Source organism: Prionailurus viverrinus, chromosome C1 (genome assembly GCF_022837055.1).
Source record: "Prionailurus viverrinus isolate Anna chromosome C1, UM_Priviv_1.0, whole genome shotgun sequence".
NCBI classification, from domain to species: domain Eukaryota; kingdom Metazoa; phylum Chordata; class Mammalia; order Carnivora; family Felidae; genus Prionailurus; species Prionailurus viverrinus.
The window spans coordinates 77,242,259-77,266,292 of NC_062568.1; the positions used below are offsets into that span (position 1 = coordinate 77,242,259).

Genomic DNA, 24,034 nt, shown 5'->3' on the forward strand with positions numbered 1-24,034 from the left:
CACTTAAATAGCCTCTGGCTAAAGCTGGACCCGCAGGACAATAATGAGTTCCAGCCACTAGAAGGTGAATTGGCTGGAAGGTATGCAGTGATTCTGCAGTGATTTTTTCTTTTCTTTTCTTTTCTTTTCTTTTCTTTTCTCTTTTTCTTTTCTTTCTTTCTTTCTGACTTTATTAATTTATTTACTTATTGTAAGTTTATTTATTTATTTTGAGAGAGAGTGCAAGCTTCAGCCAGGTACGGGCAGAGAGAAAGAACCCAAGCAGGCTCCATGCCTTCAGCGCAGAGCCTGAGACGGGGCTTAAACTCCAGAACCGTGAGATCATGACCTGAGCGGAAATCCAGAGTCAGGTGCTTAACCAACTGAGCCACCCAAGTGTCCCAAGACTTTATTTTTAAGTAATCTCTATACCCAATGTGGGGCTTGAACTTACAACCCCAAGATCAAGAGTCACATGCTCTACCAACTGAGCCAGCAGGCACCCCTCTACAGTGGTGTTAGCACAGAAAGGGGGTAAAAGAAGTGAGTCATGTCATGACACACGGAAGTAACTTGGACAAGCCAAACTCCTCTGGAAGCAATGCATACCAGAGTCGCATTGCACCCAGCTCTTTATTTTCAGCAAAAGACCATCTTTCATTGCATTATGTTAAGGCTGGTGATTTGGATTTTTGATCTGTGCTTCATTTCAATCTAACTCCTAAATCTGTTTTGACTTGATAGCTGCATAAGACTAAGTACAAGAGTATATACTGTTTTAAATTTGCTAATACTTAACTATAATAAAACAACTTAAACTCTGGCAAATATGTGAGAACTTTATCCCCTTAAAAGTACTCTATTTGCTATTCAAATCTGAGAAATAGTGGTCTTAATATAGGAAAGGGAAAGGAAGACCATTTTGCCTGGAAGCCTTTTAGAAAAGGGCCAAGGTATCAGCAGTGCCCCACTGGCGCCATCTGGTGGACACATTGGAACAAGCGCCCAATGGCTTGGCAAAGCACTGCCAGGAAAGGAAGCCCAATCCAGGACGCTCGGAACTAAGGAGCTGGACAAGTATTTAAAAGGTGTCCACATTAAGTGTGGGCCATGCATAAACACTCAGGACTGCCTCAGAAGTCTATTTCACACCTTATCTCTTCTCCCGCCCACAACCCCATTTCCCTGCCTCCCTCAGCTGATAACCTGGCTTCCTGTGAGAGAAAGCAGGCAGAGATGAGACCCATTCCACATCCCTGCCACCCCACTACCACCTACCAGCAACTGTCCTTTCTACTCTGCCTTCTCATCACCTCCACCTATGCTCCGGATGGCAGCACCTCTCAGGTAGCCAGTACTCTGTACCTGTAATTCTGGGGTCTCCTATGTTATCACTTCTCCCGCAATAGCCTCTAGGGGAGCCCTGCTCTGGCTCTCAGCCACCCCATCCTTTCCCAGGGGTCCAGCACAGGGTGGCCTTTGCCAGTCACAAACCAGGCCCCACCACTCCCAGACCCAAAGGCCCCAGTGGCCTTGCACACTCTGACTGCACCCTGAGCTGCCAGCCTGGCCTCTAAGGCCTCATTTATCTGTCCAGTACCTTCTTCCCCAACAAACCCTGATTATGCAGGTCTCCGCATTCTCTGCGCTCCAGCCCCATCAGGCTTCCCAAGGTTCCCCAATACGCCAGCCATTCCCACCTTCCAGCCAGTGGCTGTGCCACTCTTCCCCAGTCACTGTGTGGCTGGTAATTGTCCTCAGTGCTCTGCTCAAATGTCACCCCCTCTTCTAAATAAGTGTCCCCATTTCCATTTCATTAACCTGCTCTTATTTTCTTCAGAACCTTACCACTATTTGAAGTTATCTCGTTTATTCACTATCTCCCTGCAAAAGAAGAGTAACACTGCACAAGACGTTGTAAAACCAAGTACGGAACAGGTTCTCCATGCCTGATCCCATTTTGCAGATGATGAAATTGAGGCTGAAAGATATCAAGTAACTTACCAACATCACGTGGAAATAAAGCCAAGGCCAGGGCTTGAACCCATGCATGTCCAGCCATCCCCGGATTCCATGTCCCATTTTGTGGTTTGAAAAAGATGTCCCCTCCCCTAGGCTGCCCCCCTGGATTTGAACTAGCTAAGATAAAAGCCAGCATTATCCCGAGTTCTGATTTCTACATGTTGGCATCTTTAGTTGCTCTGAAACTTTGGGCATAAACCAAAATACTCATTGTGACTATATTCCTTGAAACCTGAAATGAAGCAGAAGGAAACCCCAGAGATACCCGGATGCTGCCCATGTATGAAAGGCTGTGGTGGCTCTAGCAAGAGGGCTGGGAAGAGTCAGCACCTGAGATCATTTCTGCCTAGGACAGACACACTTTGGGATGAGCGTCCCAAAGATCAGGAAAGATCCTCTCAAAATGTGTTGGTCCCAACTAAGCAATGAATTCCACATTTGCAATTAGGTTTTTAAAAAACGATTTTGCGGGGCGCCTGGGTGGCGCAGTCGGTTAAGCATCCGACTTCAGCCAGGTCACGATCTCGCGGTCCGTGAGTTCGAGCCCCGCGTCGGGCTCTGGGCTGATGGCTCGGATCCTGGAGCCTGCTTCCGATTCTGTGTCTCCCTCTCTCTCTGTCCCTCCCCCATTCATCCTCTGTCTCTCTCTGTCCCAAAAATAAATAAACGTTGAAAAAAAAATTAAAAAAAAATGATTTTGCATTTTCTTACTTCCAATTTTAATTCCCCACTCCGTTGGTTACTATCCTTTCTTTTTAACCTCTCCTGACAAATGCCCAGTCATTTTCTTAAAAATAGTCAATGTTCTTATTCATAACCTTTAGATGAATAAGTGAGAATATCTTTAAAACACCTTTCATCTGGTCAGAGCACCAAATAGGATGCTGACTCATGGGCCCTCCCCACTTAGCGGTCAGAACTTGGGGCCCGGGTGGGGCGCCTGGGTGGCTCAGTCAGTTTAGCGTCCAACTTCAGCTCAGGTCATGATTTTGCGGTTCATGGGTTCGAGCCCCACGTCGGGCTCTGTTCTGACAGCTTGCGCAGAGCCTGGAGTCTGCTTCAGATTCTGTGTCTCCCCTTCTCTCTCTGCCCCTCCCCTGCTTGCTCCTGTCTCTGTCTCTCAAAAATAAATAACTATATTATTTTTTTTTACCTTTTTAACATTTATTTATTATTGAGAGACAGAGAGAGAGACAGAGCGTGAGCAGGGGAGGGGCAGAGAGAGAGGGAGACAGAATCCAAAGCAGGCTCCAGGCTCTGAGCCATCAGCACAGAGCCTGACGCGGGGCTCGAACTCACGAACCGCGAGATCGTGACCTGAGCCCAAGTCGGACCCTTAACCAACTGAGCCACCCAGGGGCCCCAATAAATAACTATATTAAAAAAAAAAAAAAGAACCTGGGGCCAGAGAGGGACTAAAAACTATTTTGTAACAACTACATGACTTGGAGATGACAGACCAACACTCATCAACCACCTGCTGTGCCCAGTATGCACTGCTTGCTATTTCAAACTATAGCTGACATTTTTATCAAGCACGTGCTATATGCCAAGCAACTTAAGAAGCGTGGCCTCATTTTGTCCTCATTTCAAGACCAATGATCCAGGGAAAGGATTCTTCCCATTTCATAGACAAAGAAACCAAATCAACCGAGGGTTACTGAGCGGAAGTAACTTAAAGAAAATAGGACACCTGGGTGGCTCGGTCATTGTTAAACGTCCAACTCTTAATTTTGGCTCAGGTCATGATCTCATGGTTCCTGAGTCTGAGCCCCACACTGGGCTCTGCATTGACAGTGTGGAACCTGCTTGGGATTTTCTCTTTACTCTGTCTCTGCCCCTCCATCCCCTCCCCCAAATAAATACATAAACCTTAAAAAAAAAAAAAAAAAGGAAAAAGTAGAAGACCTAACGCTTGACCCAAGTCTCTTGTCCAAAGCCAGGCCCCTCTACCACACCAACATCCTGATAACCTGGAAGGGGGCCTACCTGTTTTGTGATGTGGAGAAAGTACCTAGCTACAGGAGTTGTAGGTACAGACAGAGTTGGTTAAGAAGGTTCCAGCTGCAGATGAAATAATCAAATTCACCTACAACATTTTGAGTTACAGAATGCGATGAATCACCAGGAAGGGCGAGGACAGCGCTATTAGTTCAAAGGTCCTCAAAGTGTTACCGGGCCTACTGCTTCTCAATCACAAGCATAAGAGAGAACATCTGCTTGTACGTACCTTCCCCAAAACATGGGTCTGATGAACCTTTACGGGACTGCACGAGGCAAGTGGCTGTCCATTGCACCGGATTTGGACTCCAGAATCTCTGAGCCAGTATATTTATTAAGAGCTGGCTGGGACCCAAGCACATATCCCTCTCTGTGCTTACATTTTTAAAAAGTTTTTTAGTGTTTATTTATTTTTGAGAGAGAGACAGAGCGTGAGCAGGGGAGGAGCAGAGAGAGAGGAAGACACAGAATCCAAAGCAGGCTCCAGGCTCCGAGCTGTCAGCACAGAGCCCAACGCGGGGCTTGAACTCACGAACCGCGAGATCATGACCTGAGCCAAAGCGGGACACTGAACCGACTGAGCCACCCAGGCACCCCAACTCTGTGCTTACATGCCATGGGGTAATGTAATGTAATGTAGATATTACATGCAGCACAGCACTGCTGCATAGTAGGTGCTCAATAAATGCAGGTTCTGGTTGCTCACCCAACATCCACTGCCCTGTCCTCAGGTACAGAACACTACTCTTACGTGGGGCAGTGAGTGACGTGCCACCTCAAAAATTACCCTTTTCCAGGCCTCTTGCCACTGCACATGGCCGTGTGCCTCAGTTCCGGCCAGAGGGATGCAGGCATTAGTACAATGCAGACTTCAGGAAGGCTAGTAAAGGAAGAGGACTCGGCTAGGAGGGCTGCTTCTGCCTTTTCCCAGCTTCCTCTCTGCTTGCTAACCATGGCATGTAGGCCTGAGAGCTGGACCAGGTGACCTTGAGGGAGGAGGGTACTTCTGAGGACAGTGAGTCTAAATTTAAAAGGCGAGCTTTCTGTAGTCACGGTAGAGTTCCCTTACCAGCCTCTGACAGGCCGCTCTCAAATTTTCTTAACGTGACAGAGAAATTAACTTCCATCCTGTATGTAAGCCACGGTTACTTCAGGATAGGAGTTCTCAAACTTTGGTGGCTAACAAAATCAGCCGGGGTACTTGGTAAACATACAAAGGCCCAGGCCCTATGCTCCTTCAAGAAGCCTAGGTCCCTGGGGACCAGGTGATACGGACACCCTCCCACCCACCCAAGTTCCAGAACCACACTTTAGCTTTTCTATTCCAAGCTGCCTAATGTGGTCTTATAGCTCCCTTCAAGTGCCAACTACAACACCAGGAACATGCAGTCAAAAGCAATTTTATGACACCCGATTTTATTTTATTTGTGATTGAAAGTGATCGGATCTGAATGGGATGGCCCACTGCCAAGACCACTTCCCATCCACCTTTTAGGTTATGGCAGATGGTGGTGGACATGTTGCCCGCTCGAGGGCCCCCTCAGCCTTCCCTCCCTTTCCCTCATCTGACCAGTGCCTGTCCTGCTCCTTGGCATGCTGCCTGGGGCGGCGCAGGAGAAAGCTCCGGGTGCAGCCACCAAGCTCCTTCCTTGGAAGTTGTTGCATGAGGCTTAGCAATGCTGTCGTATCGCCTGAGAGAGGGCTCCGGCCCCATACATCCACTTTCTTCACCTTGATCCAAAAAGAGCTGGAGAGGACTCAATGCTCCCCTGCGTCGCCCTTGATCATGGTGGCTTAAGCCAGCTTCCTTAGTGAGGGCTCAGAATCCAAGGGCAACATTTGGAGATACTCTCTTCTATCCAGAGGTTACGGGTTTAAAGAGTTTTCCTAAACGCTTTTCTGGCCACCCAGCTGTCTGTCCGCCCAGCCCCACCTATGACCTCTTTCATCTACCTCAAGTACAAAAAGACAAGGTCTCTCCTTCTCTTTTCCAAAGCATATCACTTCTTGTTTGTTTGTTTGCTGCTAGAGCAATATCAAGCATGTGGATTGTAGGAAGAGAAATTTCTAGACCACTGTCTCAAAGAAAAAAGTGGTCTGGACCTACCTAGCTATAAATTAGCACACTCTTAAAAACCCTATTTGTTGAGTTCAGATAGCAATTATAAAAATAGACTTTCTGTATCTGGCTCTTTCTTTATATTCAGCTCCTGCAACTTGAAGCAACTACCCACATCTGTCTGCTCTAGGCAAAAGCAGCTGACAAACAGGTACTGCCCTTTTGGATGCCAGCTGCACAGGGAAACCCCACAGACAAAAGAAAGCTCAGGTGAATCATTCACCACACCCTCGTCTATCCCCAGAGGGTCCCCGGCACCAGGTGGCCCTAGCTAAGAAGACCCTGAGGCTCCAGGCTGAGCTGAGGGCAGGTAAGCTGCGTCCCTAGGGTCTGCTCCAGGAGAGCTGAGCCTCTCACTATCACAGGTGCACATGGATGTTGCTGGGAGCCAGGCAGGGGCACGGATCTGCCCCAAACAGAAACCACCCGACACCAGGGACTCACTTCGCATTTATTTCTGGTAATGAGTGGAGTTTGAAGAGCCTCCTCCTCCCCCTCGGATGGCGTGGACGGCCGTTGGAGATGATGCTGGGTAGTGTCCAGGGCGGATGGGCTTGGCTGTATTCGACAGAAAGGACAGAATGTTCAGATTAGGCTTAAACAGCCATACCCAGATGCCCGCGGGTCACATGTGAAAACCGAGACCTACAATTTGTATCATTACAGTCCTCATCAATCACCAGAGCTTTCTGAAAAGAGGATGTTTGCCCTCTTGATAGTGCAGTTAACTAATTTAGGGCGCCAGATGGTTAGGGGACGGAGAGAATTTATGTATCAATTATGTTAATTATGGCTGAGGAAACTTAGAAGGACTTTCCATTTTATCTGCGGCAGATCCGTAGGCACCCCTGGGGTTTTAAGGGCATCTGGGCAGCCCCTGAAACTTGATGCAGAAATCTGCCTATGATGCACTTCTCTGGTAACAAGATCCATAGTTTCCAGATTTACAAAGAGCGTAAAGTCCAAGAAAAGCAATAAAACACTAATCTAAGGTATGATCTTAAAACTAGAAACATGAAGTTGTTGGTGTGCAAAACAGCTGCACGGCAATATCTGATGGGAAATAATATCACATGTTATTGGAGGCATTTCAATGGAAGAAAAAAGCTCTCTAGAGCACATCCCTAAATCCAGTTTATGCCTGCGGCTCCATCCTGGGAACTATGACTTAGCAGCTACACCCTCTTCCCTTCATGGGCAAAATACCCAAACCCAAGCCTGGGAGGGGCTGGATGTCCAGGCCCCTTCCCCAGTTTGGAACCACAGCCAGCTCACCGATGCCAGGCCTGGCTCTTTCCAGGGCACTTCCAAACCTGCCCTTGCAAGTGGCTTTCCCTGAGGCTTCTGGCTCCATAGGGCCCCTTCACAGGCCCACCTGCTATAGGGCCTTTGGGCTTTGCTGAGAAATAGCCATACATTGCAGGACTTCTGAGAAAGTACCTCTGTTTACAGCCACAAACCTTTACCGACAGCCTAGGCTGGCCACCTTCTCTGCTCAGCTCAGCAGCTTTGAAGACCACAATGTACGTGGCAATCTCTCAGTATAAGGAAGCAGGTGCCTGACATACCCATCCTCCCCGGATGAACGCAGGTGCCGGGAGGTGCCAGCTAGCCTAGGTCCTGCATGCCTGACCACAGCCTTTCAGATGTTCCGGACAGCCCAGAGCTCCATCGCTGCCTCGGAGCATCATCAGTGCTCCTGGGCAGCAGAGTCCTGCCTTCCATCAAGGGCCCTGGTGAGAGGCACACATACCAATCTGGGCTGAGTGGGCCCTCCTGGCCATATTCTTGGCTCGAACAGCCTCCTTGATGCGATCCACCTCCTGCTGGTAGCGCTTGCGGTCCCGCATGGCGTTCTCCTTGGCCTCCTTCAACGCGCTCTCCAGGGCCTTGACACGCTCCGCCGTGGCACGCAGCCGCTTCTCCAGCTTGGGCAGCTCACAGCGCAGGTCTGCATTGTCCCGGACCAGCTGCGGCGGGAAGGGATAGGGGTGACTTACCGGGGAGGCCAGGGGGCCGGCAGGAGGGGCAGACAGTGATACAAGGGCAGCTAGAAGCAGTCTCTGCAGCCAAACAACCAGCCCGCTAGGTCATCTTGGAAAGTCCATGTGACCACCACCGATGGAAAATCAAGATCCCATACTCTGGGACTCCAATTTGCTACACACGGTTCATGGGTGCAAGGAAGTGGGGAGGGGGTGTAGGATGAAATTAAAAGCCATTTCCAGGCACAGGAAGCTTTCAGACTTGGGCAGGATTTACTTCCTCTTTTGTTTGAGTGGGTGGGGGAACTAGTGTAAGGAAAATTGACTAGTCAGATGCTAGCATATGGAAGCTGAGAAATGTAAACAAAGCAAGTTCAAAAGCACCGGTGAAAGGCATGCATGTTCTAGAGCTCCCTGAAGGGCTCCTCCCTGCAGGACATGTTGTCTACACCAGCATGTGGTTTGGACCCCCTTAGCAACATATCCAAAGGCTAACAGGTAACTCTGGGGTACTGCTCATTTTTTCATTACCTAAGACCCTCAAATAAGAAGCAACAGGTGAGACTGGGCGCGTGTGGGGTGGTGTGGCCATAGACTAGTGGTTGACAGAGGGCAGGTGGGTGGGGGGATGGGTGAGACAGGTAAAGGGGATTGAGAATACACTTATCGTGAGGAGCACTGAGTAATGTATAGAATTGCTGAACTGATATACTGGACACCTGGAAGTAACAGAGCACTGTATTAAGTATACTGGAATTAAAAAAAATAAATGCATACAAATTTTTTTTTAAATAAAAAGATAATGAAGGAAAACAAAAAGAAGCAACAGGTTTGGCCCCAGGTGAAGAAAAGGTTCAAGAGTCAGCTCTATTATTTCCTGACATTGGACTTGGTAAGTCATGCAACCACCACAAGCCTCAGGTTTCTCACCCATAAAAAAGGATAGCATATCACAGGACCATTGTGGGAATCCCAGTGGATCAAGAAAAGTTTAGAAAATCAGAAAGTGCTAACGAAGGTTACCTATCCCGAGTCCACACCTGCATTCTTTAACCCCATAGGCAAACCAGCAGCTCCAGAGTAGATTTTTAAAACATATTCACTGAATTCATAAATAAAATAATTAATCTCAGAGCCCTATTTCAAATTCCCTTGCAGTTTCTGCTTTTATATTTCTCATCAACAATTTGCATGAGTGACTTCAACCATGTTGAATCGGCCGTCCTCCCTTTGGGGAAAAATGCCACCATCAGTAATATCAAAGAGGACTTAAGTCAAAGAGAGATGACATCACCTTATCCATGTGGTCTAACAAGTTGGACTGTTTTTATCATAGCCCAAATCTTTAGGATTTAGGAAAAACATGAACATTCCAGCATTTATACAGAGAGAAGACAACTGCCTAGATCACCAGTAGGCTTGGCCGTGAACTTTGCTGTCCCTCTAGACAAAGTCCAGAGCATCGTAAGAACCTGACAGGGTGCTCAATAAATAGGGCGACAGAGCAGAGAGAAAATGAATTAAGTTACTTCTAGTCCTAGTCTGTTTCCTCATCTGTAAAAAAACAAGGGGCCTGAACCAGCTCCATGGCATTCACTTGACATTCTGTGCAGCCTCTAGGTCCAACGCTGGGACTGGAGACAGGATAGAAAGACAGGGTTCTGAACACCCCACCTCCCAAAGCCCAAGAGCTCAAACTCAATTCCTTCCATTTGCCTTTGACAAAAGAATTTTATATATAAGGGAAGTCACTGAAGACTAAAGGACTTCAAGTCTGGCACTAACGTCTTGTGGTGACAGAGTCCCTTAGCCTTCGATGTCAGAGCCTTCTCCCAGAACTGCGGCCACATCTTTCCAGGACAATACGGGGCTTCTTTCCAGGAGAATATGAGAAGCAGAAGGAAGCTGGCACGACTCTCCTACCTGTTTGTGAACCTTCGTGAGCTGCTCCAGGTTATTTTCCAGGAAGGAAATTTTCTGCTTCTGGGCAGCACTGCCCCCTCCATCATCGTTGTCCAGCTCTACACTCTGCACCAACATGAGGGGTCAGCGGGCAGGCCAGCACACTGCCCGCCCGCAGCCCCAGCATAAGGTGGACAACACTCTAAATCTTCTTTAAAGAAAAAAAAAAAAAACCAAAAAAACAACCCCAATCCCACCAAAGGTTATTCTGAAAGTGAAAATAAAAAGAGGTTCTGAAAGTTGAGACTCAATGACCTTCCCAATTAATTTCCTTGCTCCGTGTCAAGGGTTTCACGAGTGTTATATTTTAGAGAACTGAAAAACAAAACAAAACAAAACCTCCAATCTTCCTTTGAAAGATACAGATTAGCCCTGTGAGATTCACCTCTCTCTTGCAGGTGAGCAAATAGACTTTTCTTTTTCAAAAGAACTGTTCCAAAACTCATAAGAAGAAGCAGTATGAAAATATAAACCCAAGACCGAAATTTAATTTCAAATATCCCAACTGAGATAAGTCAGTAAGCTGAGGGCAATTGTATGTGGTCCTGCTGGGAAGTCTCAATGGCCTGTGCTTATCGCCTGAGCTTCCGATTCCATGAAATTACTTAATGAATCTACTTCAAACTAGTCATGGCATCTGAGCACGGTGTTGCCAGAAAAACTCTGGAAATTCAACAGATCTTAAGATTGACAGAAACCTCCCTCCCGGCAGGGCCACGCTCAGTGGTCAGATAAGTTGAGAAACACATGTATAAGCACATCTTGGAGCCCAAAATGGTGAGACATGCTTGTGCCATCTGATGATGGACAAGACCACCATCCCTCCTTCTGAGAGGTAACAGCTGTACATGCATCTCAGACCCGTGTCTCTTCCATCTACATCCAAGGTTCTCAAATTTCACCCAGAAGGAAATTAAACTCAGATGGGTTTATTAAAACTCAGATTGCTATGCCCCAGCCCCAGTCTCTGCTTCAGTGGACCTGAGGTGCGTCTGAGAACCTGAGAATCTAGCAAGCATCCTGGTGATGCCAAGGCTGCTGGCCAGATGATCACACTTTGAGAGTCACTGGTCTAATAAAACTAGGTCCTTCCTCGAGAGTTTTACATCATGAAATCAGGGAAGTCTGATCTTAAGCTTCCTTGGACCCCCTCCTCCCTCTGACTAAGCCTTTTCAGATCTTGCCTAACCTCCCCAGTCTCCTTTTCTGTCCCCTGTGCTCTGGCCTCTCCTGCCTACCTGGTCCAGGTCTGACAGTCATTTCTATTTTGATGCCTGTGGTCACTACCTACCTGCCCCACCACTGCCATTCAGCCCTTGGACTCTCCTATCAGGCTCTGCCTTCCTTTGTTTTCATTTGCAGGTCCCCAAACTCGCTAGAACCAAGTTGTCAGAGGCCACGGCAGATTCATGCTCTGAGCCTCAGCTGGACGCTCACACCGCTGCTCAGCAATCCTTTCACTCATCCCTGACAAATTGCTCCACGCTGCTGGCGCCAGCTCTAGGCTCTGTGGCCTCGCCATTCCTTCCCTTCCTTCTCCATTGAGGACTGAGCCTCCACATTAACTGAGAAGATCGATGCATCATTGGATGCATCTTTCCACTGTTATGCATTTTCCTGCAATGTCTCCCATCTTGACTTCTCCACTACTCCTCTCTGGGAGACTATATCCCTTCCCCTTATACCAAGCCCAATATGTCCATCTGTGCTATTAATTCCGTCCCTCTCAGATCTGACCCCATGAATCACTTCCTCTTTGCTTATATATTTCACCTCTTTCCCTTGGCTCCTTCACACAGACACATGTGCACACACACACACACACACACACACTTTCAAATACACCTTCCTTCCGTCCTACTGCACATCTGCATATGGACCATTGCTCCTCTTCCATCACGTTTAAACATTTTTAAAGAGCAGTCCCCTCACTGCTGCCACCTCTCCCTCCTTCCTGAAACTTCCACAAGTTGCTGTGGGATCTGCTATATGCTGACTCCCTGAGATCGCCATGTGAGGTGTGAGGATCAAAGAGGCCCAGATTCAGAAGTCACACAGAGCTGGATTCAATCCTACCTCTGGCTCTTCCAGCTGTGTGACCTTGGGCAAGTTCTTTAACCTCGGAGCCTGTCTCCACTAACAAGAGAACAGTAAGAACCACTTACACTGGTGTCGAGAAGAACAAATTAGACACACGTCAGGGTGCTTCACACACTCTGACCTAGCCCCTCATGGTCTCGTCACAGGCAAACAGGGTGCTCTCGCCTCCAACTGCTACAGGTTTCTGGCATTGCTCACCGGGCTTTGGGGCAACTCTGCCTGACAAGACCCCTCTGGATTTTCCCCGCATCATGCACAGCAGCTCTCACACTGCGGCCAGGTAAATATGTGCTCGTTTGAAATGAGGGCCAGGGAGAGGATTATAACTTCCTTTTACTAAGAAGAAAAAAATCAGGTGGAAAAATATTCCCAAGTTTTTTGGTTTTTTTGGTTTTGGTTTTGGTTTTGGTTTGTTTGTTTGTTTGTTTTGTTTTGCCTCTGGTACATTCTTTTAATACATTCTCTGGCTTGAAGTAATTAATTTTTAAGCATAACCAGCCCCAATTTAAGGAAGTGATGTTTCAACTGAAAATGATTCTTTCTGGCCATCTTTTCTTTTCTTCTCAGTCCTGTTCACACAAAAGAGAACTCACCTTCTTGACCCGGGCAGTCAGATCCTGGACAAAGAGTTTCCGGAGGTTATGAAGAGTCTGCAATTCTCGAGACTGGAAGAGAAGATTGTTAAAATGCCACTTAGGTGGTGGGGGAAACAGTGAATTCGTGACGGATTTGGTGCCACACCATCAACATCTGGTTGACCCAATGACCCAGACCTGTCCATACATGCTCTATGAGTCCGCCAGTAAGGCCACAGTGCTCCCACACTTCCCTGACTTTCTCACCAGCTGTGTCCACCCCCTTAACTGTCTCAAGAGCATCCCAAGGGCCAGAGACGGGAACTCAAACAATGAAATGTAAACTAGAACAAAGCCTACTCATTTGCTGAGTTCTAAATAGCACTTTTTCTCTCCCCTCAAAAACAAAAGTTGAAAAGCTTTCTCATGGGTAAGGTCTTTGGCACAGGCCATGATTCCACGGTTTGAGGTTGAGCCCTATGTCGGGCTCTCTGCTGTCAGTGCAGACCTGCTTCAAATCCTCTGTCTCCTTCTCTCTCTGCCCCTCCCCTGCTTGGACTCTCTCTAAATAAACAAACAAACAAACAAACATTAAAAAACAAAAGTTTTCTCATGTGCCACCTGGGTGGCTCAGTCAGTTAAGCGTCTGACTTCCGCTCAGGTCATGATCTCACGGTTTGTGGGTTCGAGCCCCACGTCAGGCTCTGCCCTGACAGCACGAAGCCTGCTGGGGATTCTCTGTCTTTCTCCCTATCTTCCCCTCCCTCACTTGTTCTCTTTCTCTCTTAAACAAACAAACAAACAAACAATCTTAAAAAAAAAAAGTTTCTCCCCAAAATTCCTAATAGGCTGCATTGTACCAGAAGGGATTCCTTTTTTCCTCTAGTTTATCACGTACACATTATACAAAACGCCAGTGTAAAAGGAAAGTTACCCACAACCTCTCCCATCCTAACTGACATTTTTCATATTTCCACACCCCTTGCTGGTCTCAGTTCATGTTCGTTTGCTTTACATCACGGAGCTCATGGATGAAGCAGGTGGTGGGCCTTTTATCCACGTGACCCTGGACAACTTACCTAACCTTCTTGTGCCTCAGTTTTCCTATTTGTACAATGAGGATAAATATACTAGTTGCCTCACAGTTGTCAGGATTAAATGTGATAATCCTTATAAAACTTTTCTTAGAAAACAGTTTCTGGCACATCGTAATGGTCAGTAAACACTAGCTAGTATTAACTTACTGATGCATCATATTTGACATCCATTTCTTCAGTAGTCTTTTATTGTATACTTTTGTTACTGTTTCCCTCTGTTGTTATAATATTGTTATGTTGTAATTAACTTCTTGGGGGTATTTTTTTTCTTCATTTTGAATTATTTTCTACAAATGAGCCCTTAGGAACTAGACTGCTAGGACAAGGGTCTGAGTCAAACCTGGTGACCTTTGTTAACAAGATCAGAATATCACGCTATTTACTTTCATTTAATTCTCCATATATTTACTACAGGAGATATGATTAGTTCCTTGCAAAATATTTTCCTATAAGGGAGGAGAGAGATAAACTTACATTTATACTTTTTAATTTGTCGAAGTTGACTTAACACAGAATGTCAAGGGATGCAGCTCACACATGCTCACAGAAAAAAAGAAACAGGCCATATTAAAGAAAAAAAAATTTTTTTAAAAAGGTGGCAGGGGGTTGCCTGGTGACTCAGTCAGTTGAGCATCCGACTTCGGCTCAGGTCATGATCTCGTGGTTCATGAGTTCAAGCCCTGTGTCAGGCTCTGTGCTGACAGCTCGGAGCCTGGAGCCTGCTTTGGATTCTGTGTCTCCCTCTCTCTGCCCCTCCCCCCCTCTCAAAAATAAATAAACATTATAAAATTTTTTTTAAAAAGAAACAGGCCATAAAGACACAAAAACACTAAGTTTCTTGGAATAACAGTTCTGTGTTAATTTAAGGTCTTTTTGCTGGGTCCAAGTCTGCAATTCTGTGTTGAAATAAACAGCAGCTGAAGTCAATTCCTTCCTCAGATGTGGCAAATTCCTTTCTGCAGGAAGCCAAGCAGGCCTGTTATTCTGGATGCAATGCCCATCAGACCTGTCCAAGGCTTAGCCACCTTCCAGCGCAGGCACAGGGGCACAGCTCAGAGCCCACGTTTATGCAGACACACTGTTTCAGGCCCCTGCCCACAGAGCTCAGACCCCCAGCCCCTGTTCTGTACGCTCTCTCTGCTGCTTCAGGGATTTTATTCCTGGCTGAACTGTAATCACAGCAAATATTTTCCATAAAAAAAAAAGCCATTACACCAAAGGGAAATGGGAAGAGAAGACACGGGGCCTTGTCAAAGGGCCAGACATTTCTTTGGGGCTTAAGTACCAAATACTATGGAGTCCTGAGTTTGGCAACTGTATCTCATTTTTGTTTGCTCTTAGGTGAATTCAGCAGTTCAGGAGGGGCAGGTACAAGGAACAGGCTTCAAGATGTTTAAAATATAAAATATTCTACAAGATGGGGCACCTGGTGGCTCAGTCGGTTAAGCATCTGACTTCAGGTCGGGTCACGATCTCATGGTTTGTGGGTTCAAGCCCCATGTCGGGCTCTGTACTGACAGCTTGGAGCCTGGAGCCCACTTCGGATTCTGCGTCTCCATCTCTCTACCCCTCCCCTGCTCGACTCTGTCTATCTCTCTCTCAAAAATAAATAAGCATGAAAAAAAATTTTTTAAATAGTTTACAAGTTGCACATTTAAGCTTAGGCAGCTATCATTTGGCTTTCCTGCAGCAATGAATTTTCCACCAGCAGATTATCATTTCCTCACTCTACCTGACTACCTTCTTTCAAATTGTCCATGTTACAGGCTGCTGCCCTCTGTGTAAAAGTTGCAGGCTTAGCTTCCTGTCACGGGGGACAGTGAGGGCGAGACCAGAGAGGCGAAAACACAAGGCCCATCAACACAGCAAGAGACGACGAGCCCCGAAGCCCCATGGCTGCCTCGACATCTTCCAACGTCATCTGCTGGAGTGGGCCTCACATTCCTATCCCTGGACAGCAGGTTCCACCCAGCTTGCCCAAATACTCAAGCCAGAAGAGGCCTTGAGCTAAGGAGAATTCTAGGAAGGTCAATCAAGGGCAGCGAGCCTGTTCCTGAAGAACAGTTACAGTTTAGGGAAGGTTCCGAGGGCAGGTTAAGTGACAAGATGCCATGAGGTTCCAGTTTGGGGTTTAAAATGTGAATGTGCGTAATGTGTGTGATGTGAGTGCTGAGTGAGAGCAAGAGAGAAGAGCCACATGGGTGAGTGTGAGGGTGGGAGGGGCCAGCACGCGAGGAAGTGCACAGACACGAGAACATGGAAGTGAATGCCCGCGAGTGTGAGGAAGGGACTGCAGACTGTGGGGTGTGAGCATGCGCCAGAGTGCACGAGAGGACAAGTGACTTTGCACGAGTGTGAGTGTGACCGTGAGAGAGCACCTGTGGGAGGGCATGAAGGGCAGGTATGGCAGGTGAGCGAGTGGGGCAGGGGCAGTTCACGGGTGGAAAGGAAAAAGGTACTGAAACGTCACTTATATCTGGCTAGTGGGAATACGGTACCATTTTAAAGTTCAATACTTTCCTGAATTTTTACAATCATCTATAACTGTGAGTATCACTTCTGCAATTTCACAGCTTCATTTCAGTCTCCCCCACAGCCAGCAGCCCCATCTACCATCTTCTCCACCATGCTGGAAAGGCCCAAGATCCTTTGCATACAGTCATCTTACTTCTGTCCTGAGTGGACTGCACCAGGACTTCTGTCCTGAGTCCCTCCACCTGGCTTTAAGGGGCAACTAACATCAACTCAGAAGCCAGAGTGCAGAACCAGGCCCAGCCCTACAGCCTAGGGTCACTAGATTCTTGGATAGGCACAATACCACATAAATTCACATGACACATGAGTGGAATCAAAATGTATGACTTTATCTGAACAATTGTATCTAAATGACCGGACATGTTTTCACCAAACTGAGAGCCTAGGTTGGGATGGTCTGTCTTCAAACACAGGCTGTGTGTGGCACTTTGAAGGCCTCTCGAGGGCCCTCAGAGCAGCTGAAATGGAAGTCAACCAGTGGAGACAAACGTCATGAATTCAGATGCAGGATGAAGAAAAACAACCAGGATTCCAAATAATAAGCCCTTCTGATCTGTCACTCTTCTACCTCAAACCCTGCAAATCTCAAGTCCCTTCCCAGCTTACACCTGCTCTTGCCTTGACCTCTCTGTGCCCACCTCCTAGCTCCTCCTTGCTTCACTGACCTCCCTGCTGTCACTCCAAAACACCAGGCATGGGCTCACCTCAGGGCCGTGGCATGGGCTATTGCCTATGCCTGGAAGGCCCTTCCAGTCTTGCCCTTTCACCTGCTTCAAGTTCCTACTCAAAAGTCACCTTCTCATGGGACCTCTGCCAGCAACCACCCTGTGCACTTTCCAGAACCATTTAATGGAGGTCATGATTTCCTCCCTTATTATTCACTATCTGTCTTCCCCATCAGCCAAAGGTAAGCTTCACAAGTGCCAGGATCTTATCTTTGTCATTTATTGATGCAACCCAAGCACCTAGAAGAATGCCAGCCTTTAGTAGGTGCTCTTGAATGTTGAATGGAAAAAAAGCTATAGTGTGCAAAACCTGTAAACTTGCAGTCATTGATTTGCAAGTCAGTTTAATTCGCACTCAGGGTCTGCATGGTCATAGCACTAAGCATGGATGGATGGATTGATGGACAGACAGACGGACTGACAGACTGATGGTTAATCATTGTGTCAAGAGCTGGGGAACAAATTCTACAATTCTCACTTTTCCACACAATGTTCTATCTAAATGGAATATCTAAATATATGGAATTTGCCTAAACGTTTTGTCTAAGACGGTATGTGAGAAAGGTGGGCACAGGTGATATTTTAGGATAAACAAACGCAACAAATCACAAACTCATCAGGTCTCTGAGACGACAGTGAGTTGGGAAACATGTTGACATACCACTGTCTCCTCCAGCCCCTTGAGGTCCTCTCTGGCTTGTTCCCTTTTATCATTGAGCAATCTAAAACAAAAAACAAAACCAAACAAAAAAAGGAATTATGAACCACCAAAAGGGCATCAGAGATTTCCATTTACACCTACGGATAAATCAACAAAACAAACCAACGCACACAAACAGCCTTGGCCCAACCTAACCGTAATATTTAGGAATCTGAATCATGGACGCAGGCTTTCGGAGACCCCGTGGGGAGGAGAGAAAGCCAGGGAAACATTTGAAGCACACTCACAAGAGCTTCTCCAGCTTCATTTCCCTCTCTTGGTCTTCCACTTTCAGCTTGTTATAATCAGAACTGAGCTTCTCCTGCTCTAGCTGCAGCTTCTGATTCAAACTGAAATTGAGAGGAAAAAGCAATACAGTCCACATTAGTCTGAAATTCTGAGTCACCCAGCCGAAGACATGGTTCTGTTCCAACCCCATTAGTTCTGAGCAATAAAGGCGGCAATTCTAGAGGATTTTGAGGGATCAGAGAACAACCTCACAGCTTCCTCCCTGCCGAAGTGGAAACTAATTTCTGGGAACATCTCAGAGGCATGAAACATAAGGCTTTGAGAATATATTTATAGTTGGCTTGTGCAAGAGCTTTGGGGGGAAAATAATGAGATAGGAAAAGGGCCGATATTTTAAAAACAGAGAAAGACAGCACAGTCAGAAGAATTCTGCTTTGTCTGCCCTACAGATGGCACGCACCCACACTCGGGAAACCTTATTTGGCCATTTCAACCTTCCCTGCCTCTCTAGTCCGATGATCTGAGAACATTTTCTAAGTCCAAATTCCTGGCTGACACAGGGACAGTTGTGTGAAGTCTTCAAGGAGTGGGTACGGAGAGAGAAAAATACAAAGAAAGCCCAGGGGCTGCTGCAAAAGGGAAACTCGCCATCTGGTTGGGGGCACTTTGTCAACATTTGCATGCAGTATTTACAAAATCTTTTGTATGGCCAGGCCTGTGCATCTGTAAAGGAACAGACTCTACACTATCTGAAGGAAAAACTCAGAGTCTGCTTGAAAGGCACAGGCCAACAAAACTTCCACACCTACTGACTAACTCATTTACCAACCCTCCCTCTTCCCTCCTTCCTTCCCTCCCTCCTTTCCCCTTCCAGTTAAACATGTCAAGGGTGATTAATCAGAATAAAGAACACAGGACATGCTTGAAGGGGAAAGAACAACCTGAATAACAGCACGGGGATGGTTCAAAACGAGGAGAGGAAAGACGACACGAAATGCTTGCCTTCGGTAGACAGTGTGCACAGAGCCCAGGATCACAACACTTACACTTTGCTTCGTTACCATTCTCCTCTTTTAAAATGCAAATATGCTGTGCGAGCAGCTTGCAGACACTGAAGAGCGATTTGGATCAGTAGCCTGGAGAATTAAACTCTAACTTCAGTTTGATTCCTACTTAGCAGTGTGACCCTAAGTAACTCATTTAACCTTGACTCCCATATAGAAATCTGGCTCTTCATCTACAGAAAGCGGGAGTGGAAGGAGCCTTTAGTCTATATCTTGGGGGCAATGAGCAGGGGGCAGGGGGCGGGGGAGGTGTTAGCGAATGGAAATGTATTTCAACGTAACTGGTTTTCTTTGTTTTCCGGCATCTTTTATTTGTGGCATTTAACAATGTTATTCTAGGGGTACCTGGTTGGTTCAGTCGGTCAGACATCCAACTCTTGATTATGGCTCAGGTCATGATTTCGAGGTCGTGAGATCAAGCCCCGTGTCGGGCTCTACACTGAGTATGGAGCCTGCTTGGGATTTTCTCTTTCTCCCTCTCTCTCTGCCCCTGCCTCATTTGTGTGCTTGCTCTCTCTCTCTCTCTTTCTCTCTCAAAATAAACATTAAATAAATAAATAAGTAAGCAAACAAACAAACAAACAAATAAATAAAAATATTATTCTGCCAAGGGGTTCAAAGATTGCCAAGGGACTCACTGTGCAAAAATGTTAAGAACCCTCAAGGAGAGGATCCTGAAAGTACTTCCCAGCTTGGTGACTTGTTTTGACAATGAGGCAGGAAGGTAAGAGAGGAAGAGGGGAGAGATCATTATGGAGCAGGGGTTCTTCAGTGGCCGTGACAGGACAGGAAAATGGCCCTGAAAGGGGGGGGGGGTGTCCCCAGAGACAAGCTGCAATGAAGCCATTCCGGCAAATGCCACAAGTCCACGAGCACAGATACAGGTCCCTACAAAGTGTGCACATGTGACCAGGTGGCTCAGGGTTGTGCAGGGTGCATTTATGAGTTCGGGTGAGGCGGCAGCAGGAGCTGACTATCTTTTCTGGAGGATTTATTAACCTATCAGAACTCCGGAGTCAGGACCAACTGAGGGTTTTTTTAAATATGTTTTTTCATACAGACGGTGTTTCCACCTATGAGGGCAGCTGAGTCACCAACATGACCCCAGCTCCTCCGGCACGAGGAAGGACGGCTGCATCCGCCTGCCACCTGCCCCAGCAGAGCCCCCCGAGGCTCAGCTCCAGATGGGAAAACAGACGTCGGAAGCCGCGTGTGTAGCCCACTGCGGCCCAGGGCAGAGCCCAAGGCCCACAGGGCGAGGTGAGCAGACCTCAGCTCAAAGCCGCATCCTTCCAGGCTGGCCGAAGACGCCATGCCTGCCCCCACATCCCAAGAGCCCCTGGGCCGACTCACTCCCGCATCTCATCGATGATTTTCTGCTTCTCCTCGATCTCATCTCGAAGTCTGGACAGCTGCTTCTGGTGAGCTTCCCGGTGACTCTCCATCTGCTGCTCCAGCGCCTTCTGCGAGCCAGGCCAGCAGAGATGTGTCATCCACTCGTTGGCTCACAGCCCACACTATGACAAGCCCTGGATTGCTTCTGCCTCCTACCCTACATCCCTCGGCTGTCAGGTCCCAAAACTGGGGCCCCCAGAACCCGCCTTGTCGTACTGGCACAACAAAACCCAAAGATCTATTATAAAACAGAGCGGGCCCTGGGAGCAAATCAGTCCATCAATTAAATAAAAAGCTTTATCCGTGACCTTCTACAGCTCACCAGGCTACATGGCTTCTCTAGCCAAGTCAGTCAGAGGGCATGGACCTCTGACTACTCAGGTGACCTCAGACAAGCCATGTAACCTGTGTGAGCTACACTGCCTCATCTGTAAAATTTAGATAATTGCCCCAGTCCTGCCCACTGCACAGATTTGTGATGATGTTCAAAGGAGAGCTCTTCACCAAAGCCATATGAAACCAGGAGAGGGGCCCATCAAGGTGAGCCTGGGGCAGGATCATACCACGGGCACTGTTTTGACTATGGGCTCACATCCAAAGGGACTAGTAGTCTGCCTAAAATGAAGTAAAATTCAACATTTTCTCATATCTCACTTTATTCACCTAAAAATCTTATTTCCCAGTCATTCATCCTACATTTTCCTTCACCACTTTACATGTGACCAAACATAAAGATCTCTATGTATAAGATGGAAACTCAAATTTGGAGTGCTTCTTTTAAAAAGTCAAGGAGAGGGGGCATTTGGATGGCTCAGCGGGTTGAGCATCTGACTTTGGCTCAGGTCATGATCTTGCAGTTTGTGAGTTCGAGCCCCACTATGGACTCGCCGCTGTCAGCACAGAGCCCGCTTTGGATCCTCTGCCCCCCACCCCTCTCTCCCTGCCCATCCCCTACTTGCACTCTCCTGAAAATAAAATCAATATTCAAAAAAAATGAGAAAATAAAAATGTCAAGAGGAGAAATGTTTTCTTTCATTCAAAGAAAGGGCAAACACTTCTTCAGAAGTTAACCTCAACAGTGTGGCTCATGTAGGGACTGGGGGCTGGAGAGGGGAGGCGGGTTCTGCTCTTTCCTTCTGCACCAGGAACGGGGAAGGAACACGTACCAAAGCAACGTGGCTATTACTACGGACGTCGTGGGGTTTCTGGACACTCCACCTCCATCTCAGTCCTACGCCGGGCCACGCCGTGAGAACGGCTCCGACTGCCCGGCATCGGTACCCCCACTCCCCTCCCCGTCCCGCACTGCCGCACACATCTCTGAAGGAGACAGAGTTCCCTAGAACAAGAAAGTGCGGTCTGAATGCGTGCTGGGCTCCATGGGAGGGGTGGCATACACACCTTCATTTCCTCGGCGTCCTGCAGTCGGGTCAGGTGTTCCTTTTCCTTATCCTGGAAGCTGACTTCGTGCATTTTTTCTGTTTTGAATTTTAAATGATGATTTAAGATTTAACTGGTAGGACTCGCATCCAAAAGTTAAAAAAAAAAAAAAAGAAAACTTAAAAAAAAAAGATAAAAAAAAAAGGAAGAATGGCCACGGAGTGAAACGTGAGCTTACATCACCGACTACACCCCATGGTATGTATCCAAGACTGGGAGGAGGACTTCTGGCTGAGGAGGGCTCCAGCAGGAGGGGCGACTATCGGGGACAGGTGCTAACTTGGAGTGGGCCACTCTAGGTCAGAACCAACCTGGCCGGTTATGACCTCACACCTCGGACAACCGGTCCCCACCTGGACTCAGTGAGTAAGCCCCGAGGCAGTACACATTAACCTGCTATGTAGATCACAAAGCACCATGTGAATGTTAGTGGCATTTGGATTCATGACACTATTAGAGTTCCAGAAAGAGCTAATTTACCTCCCATGGGTAAGCTGTTTATTCTGTAAGAATCTAGAGCAGGTAAACATAATCTAAGGCTAAGAAGAGAGAAAATAGAAATATAAAATAATACTCTCCAGATTAAACAGGAAAGCCCCATATTTGGGGCAGGGCTGCTGCATGGCACACTCCAGGGGGAGCCAGCCCAGCCTATTCTTGCTTTTAGGACCACTCCCTGAGCATACCATGGCAGGCTGAGGTGGGATGGCGGGTGGGAGCAAAATGGTTTAAAACAGTGACTTTCAAGTCATTATGCTTTCTATCTAGTCTGCTCCACTTTATTTCAGATCTTCTCACCCCTGTTTTATTTCTACTCAGTGGCCCCACTGCAGAAGTCATTTACAGGAGAGAACAGTTCTTTTCTGTGTGAAGTCTTAGGGGGAACACTCTGTCTCTAACATTCATCCATTATCACATGAAGAAAACATTACAAGGTCATAGCGGGGGTGAGGATGTTCTTGATCTTTTTAAATTTGCCTTGGCATTTGAAACAAAGTGTATTTACTGAGCAAGTGACTATATTAACAATAAGGGAAATAAACACAGGGTAGCATCATCACCAATCCTATTACCCTATCAAAACCATTTTTGTTTTAAATATTAATCCACAGGCCTTGGAACACAAGCATCCATTGATTCCTACATGCTATAACCACAGTGAAGATAAGATTGCATATTATGATCTTTACTTAATTTAAGGATGCATCGTAAGCATGGCTGTACAGCCTCCACATACTTCACCCCTAATACGTGTTCTGTTAAAAAACATACCGTAGCTCAATTAACTGTTGGGCATTTAGGTGGCTTCCTTTCCTTTCCTTTTCTTTCCCCCCACTAATACAAGGAATTCTGCAATGAATATTTGAGATATGAGGATCAAAAGGTGTAAAAAGTGTTACGATTATTAATATTTGTTTTCAAAATGCTTTCCTCAAAGGACTAACAATTTTCATTGCAGCTCATAGTACGTGTGGTCCATTTCACTGCAATGCATACATTCTTAATCCTGTTCTGGCTTCTGCATTTCTAGTTACCTCTCTTGAATGTCTTCTATGTATTCATATCTTTTGAGTGTTTCCTATGTGTCAGGCACTTCCCTAAGCAAAGAGTATCAGAAGGCTGCCTGGCAAAGGGAAGAGCTTGTTCATAGGATAAAGGTAAAGGTAGCCATTGGTGGAAATTCAGACCTTATATTAAGAGCGGCGGGACACCATGGAAGGGGCACAGGCATGGGGCTGGCACAAGATAGAAAGTGATTTTAGAATAGTCCGCTGGGAAGCAACACGGTGGCTGGCCAGGAGAAGATGGGGTGGGACTGTCCGTAGATGGATGTAGCCACAACTCTTAATTAGGATTGAGGATGGTGAAAATGAAGGCAGAGATGAGCAGAAGCAGAGAAGCATCTGGCAGGTCAAATGGACAGGCCGTGGTGACAGACTGGAGGCAGGAAATAGAAAAGAGAGAGGATTCTGACTCGGGAAGCAGGGTGGACTGAGGAAAAAAGGGAAGAGGAGCAAATATTGTGTGGGGGCAGTCTTCTAGATATTTCTCTTTTTCTTTCTTTCTTTCTTTCTTTCTTCCTTTC

General features: G+C 46.9%; 1 protein-coding gene across 1 annotated transcript in view; it reads right to left on the reverse strand.

Annotated features, from left to right (window-relative positions):
* Nucleotides 1–24,034, reverse strand: part of KIF5C (kinesin family member 5C) — a 164,532-nt gene that overhangs the window by 18,571 nt on the left and 121,927 nt on the right. The window contains exons 18-25 of the mRNA XM_047872713.1: nt 21,910–21,986; nt 20,467–20,576; nt 18,049–18,150; nt 17,762–17,822; nt 12,762–12,833; nt 10,030–10,134; nt 7,875–8,091; nt 6,566–6,679 (exon numbers count right to left, since the gene is read on the reverse strand). Coding sequence (XP_047728669.1) covers nt 6,573–6,679; nt 7,875–8,091; nt 10,030–10,134; nt 12,762–12,833; nt 17,762–17,822; nt 18,049–18,150; nt 20,467–20,576; nt 21,910–21,986 — 851 coding nt within the window. The 3' untranslated portion in view covers nt 6,566–6,572. The remainder of the gene's footprint in view (nt 1–6,565; nt 6,680–7,874; nt 8,092–10,029; nt 10,135–12,761; nt 12,834–17,761; nt 17,823–18,048; nt 18,151–20,466; nt 20,577–21,909; nt 21,987–24,034) is intronic.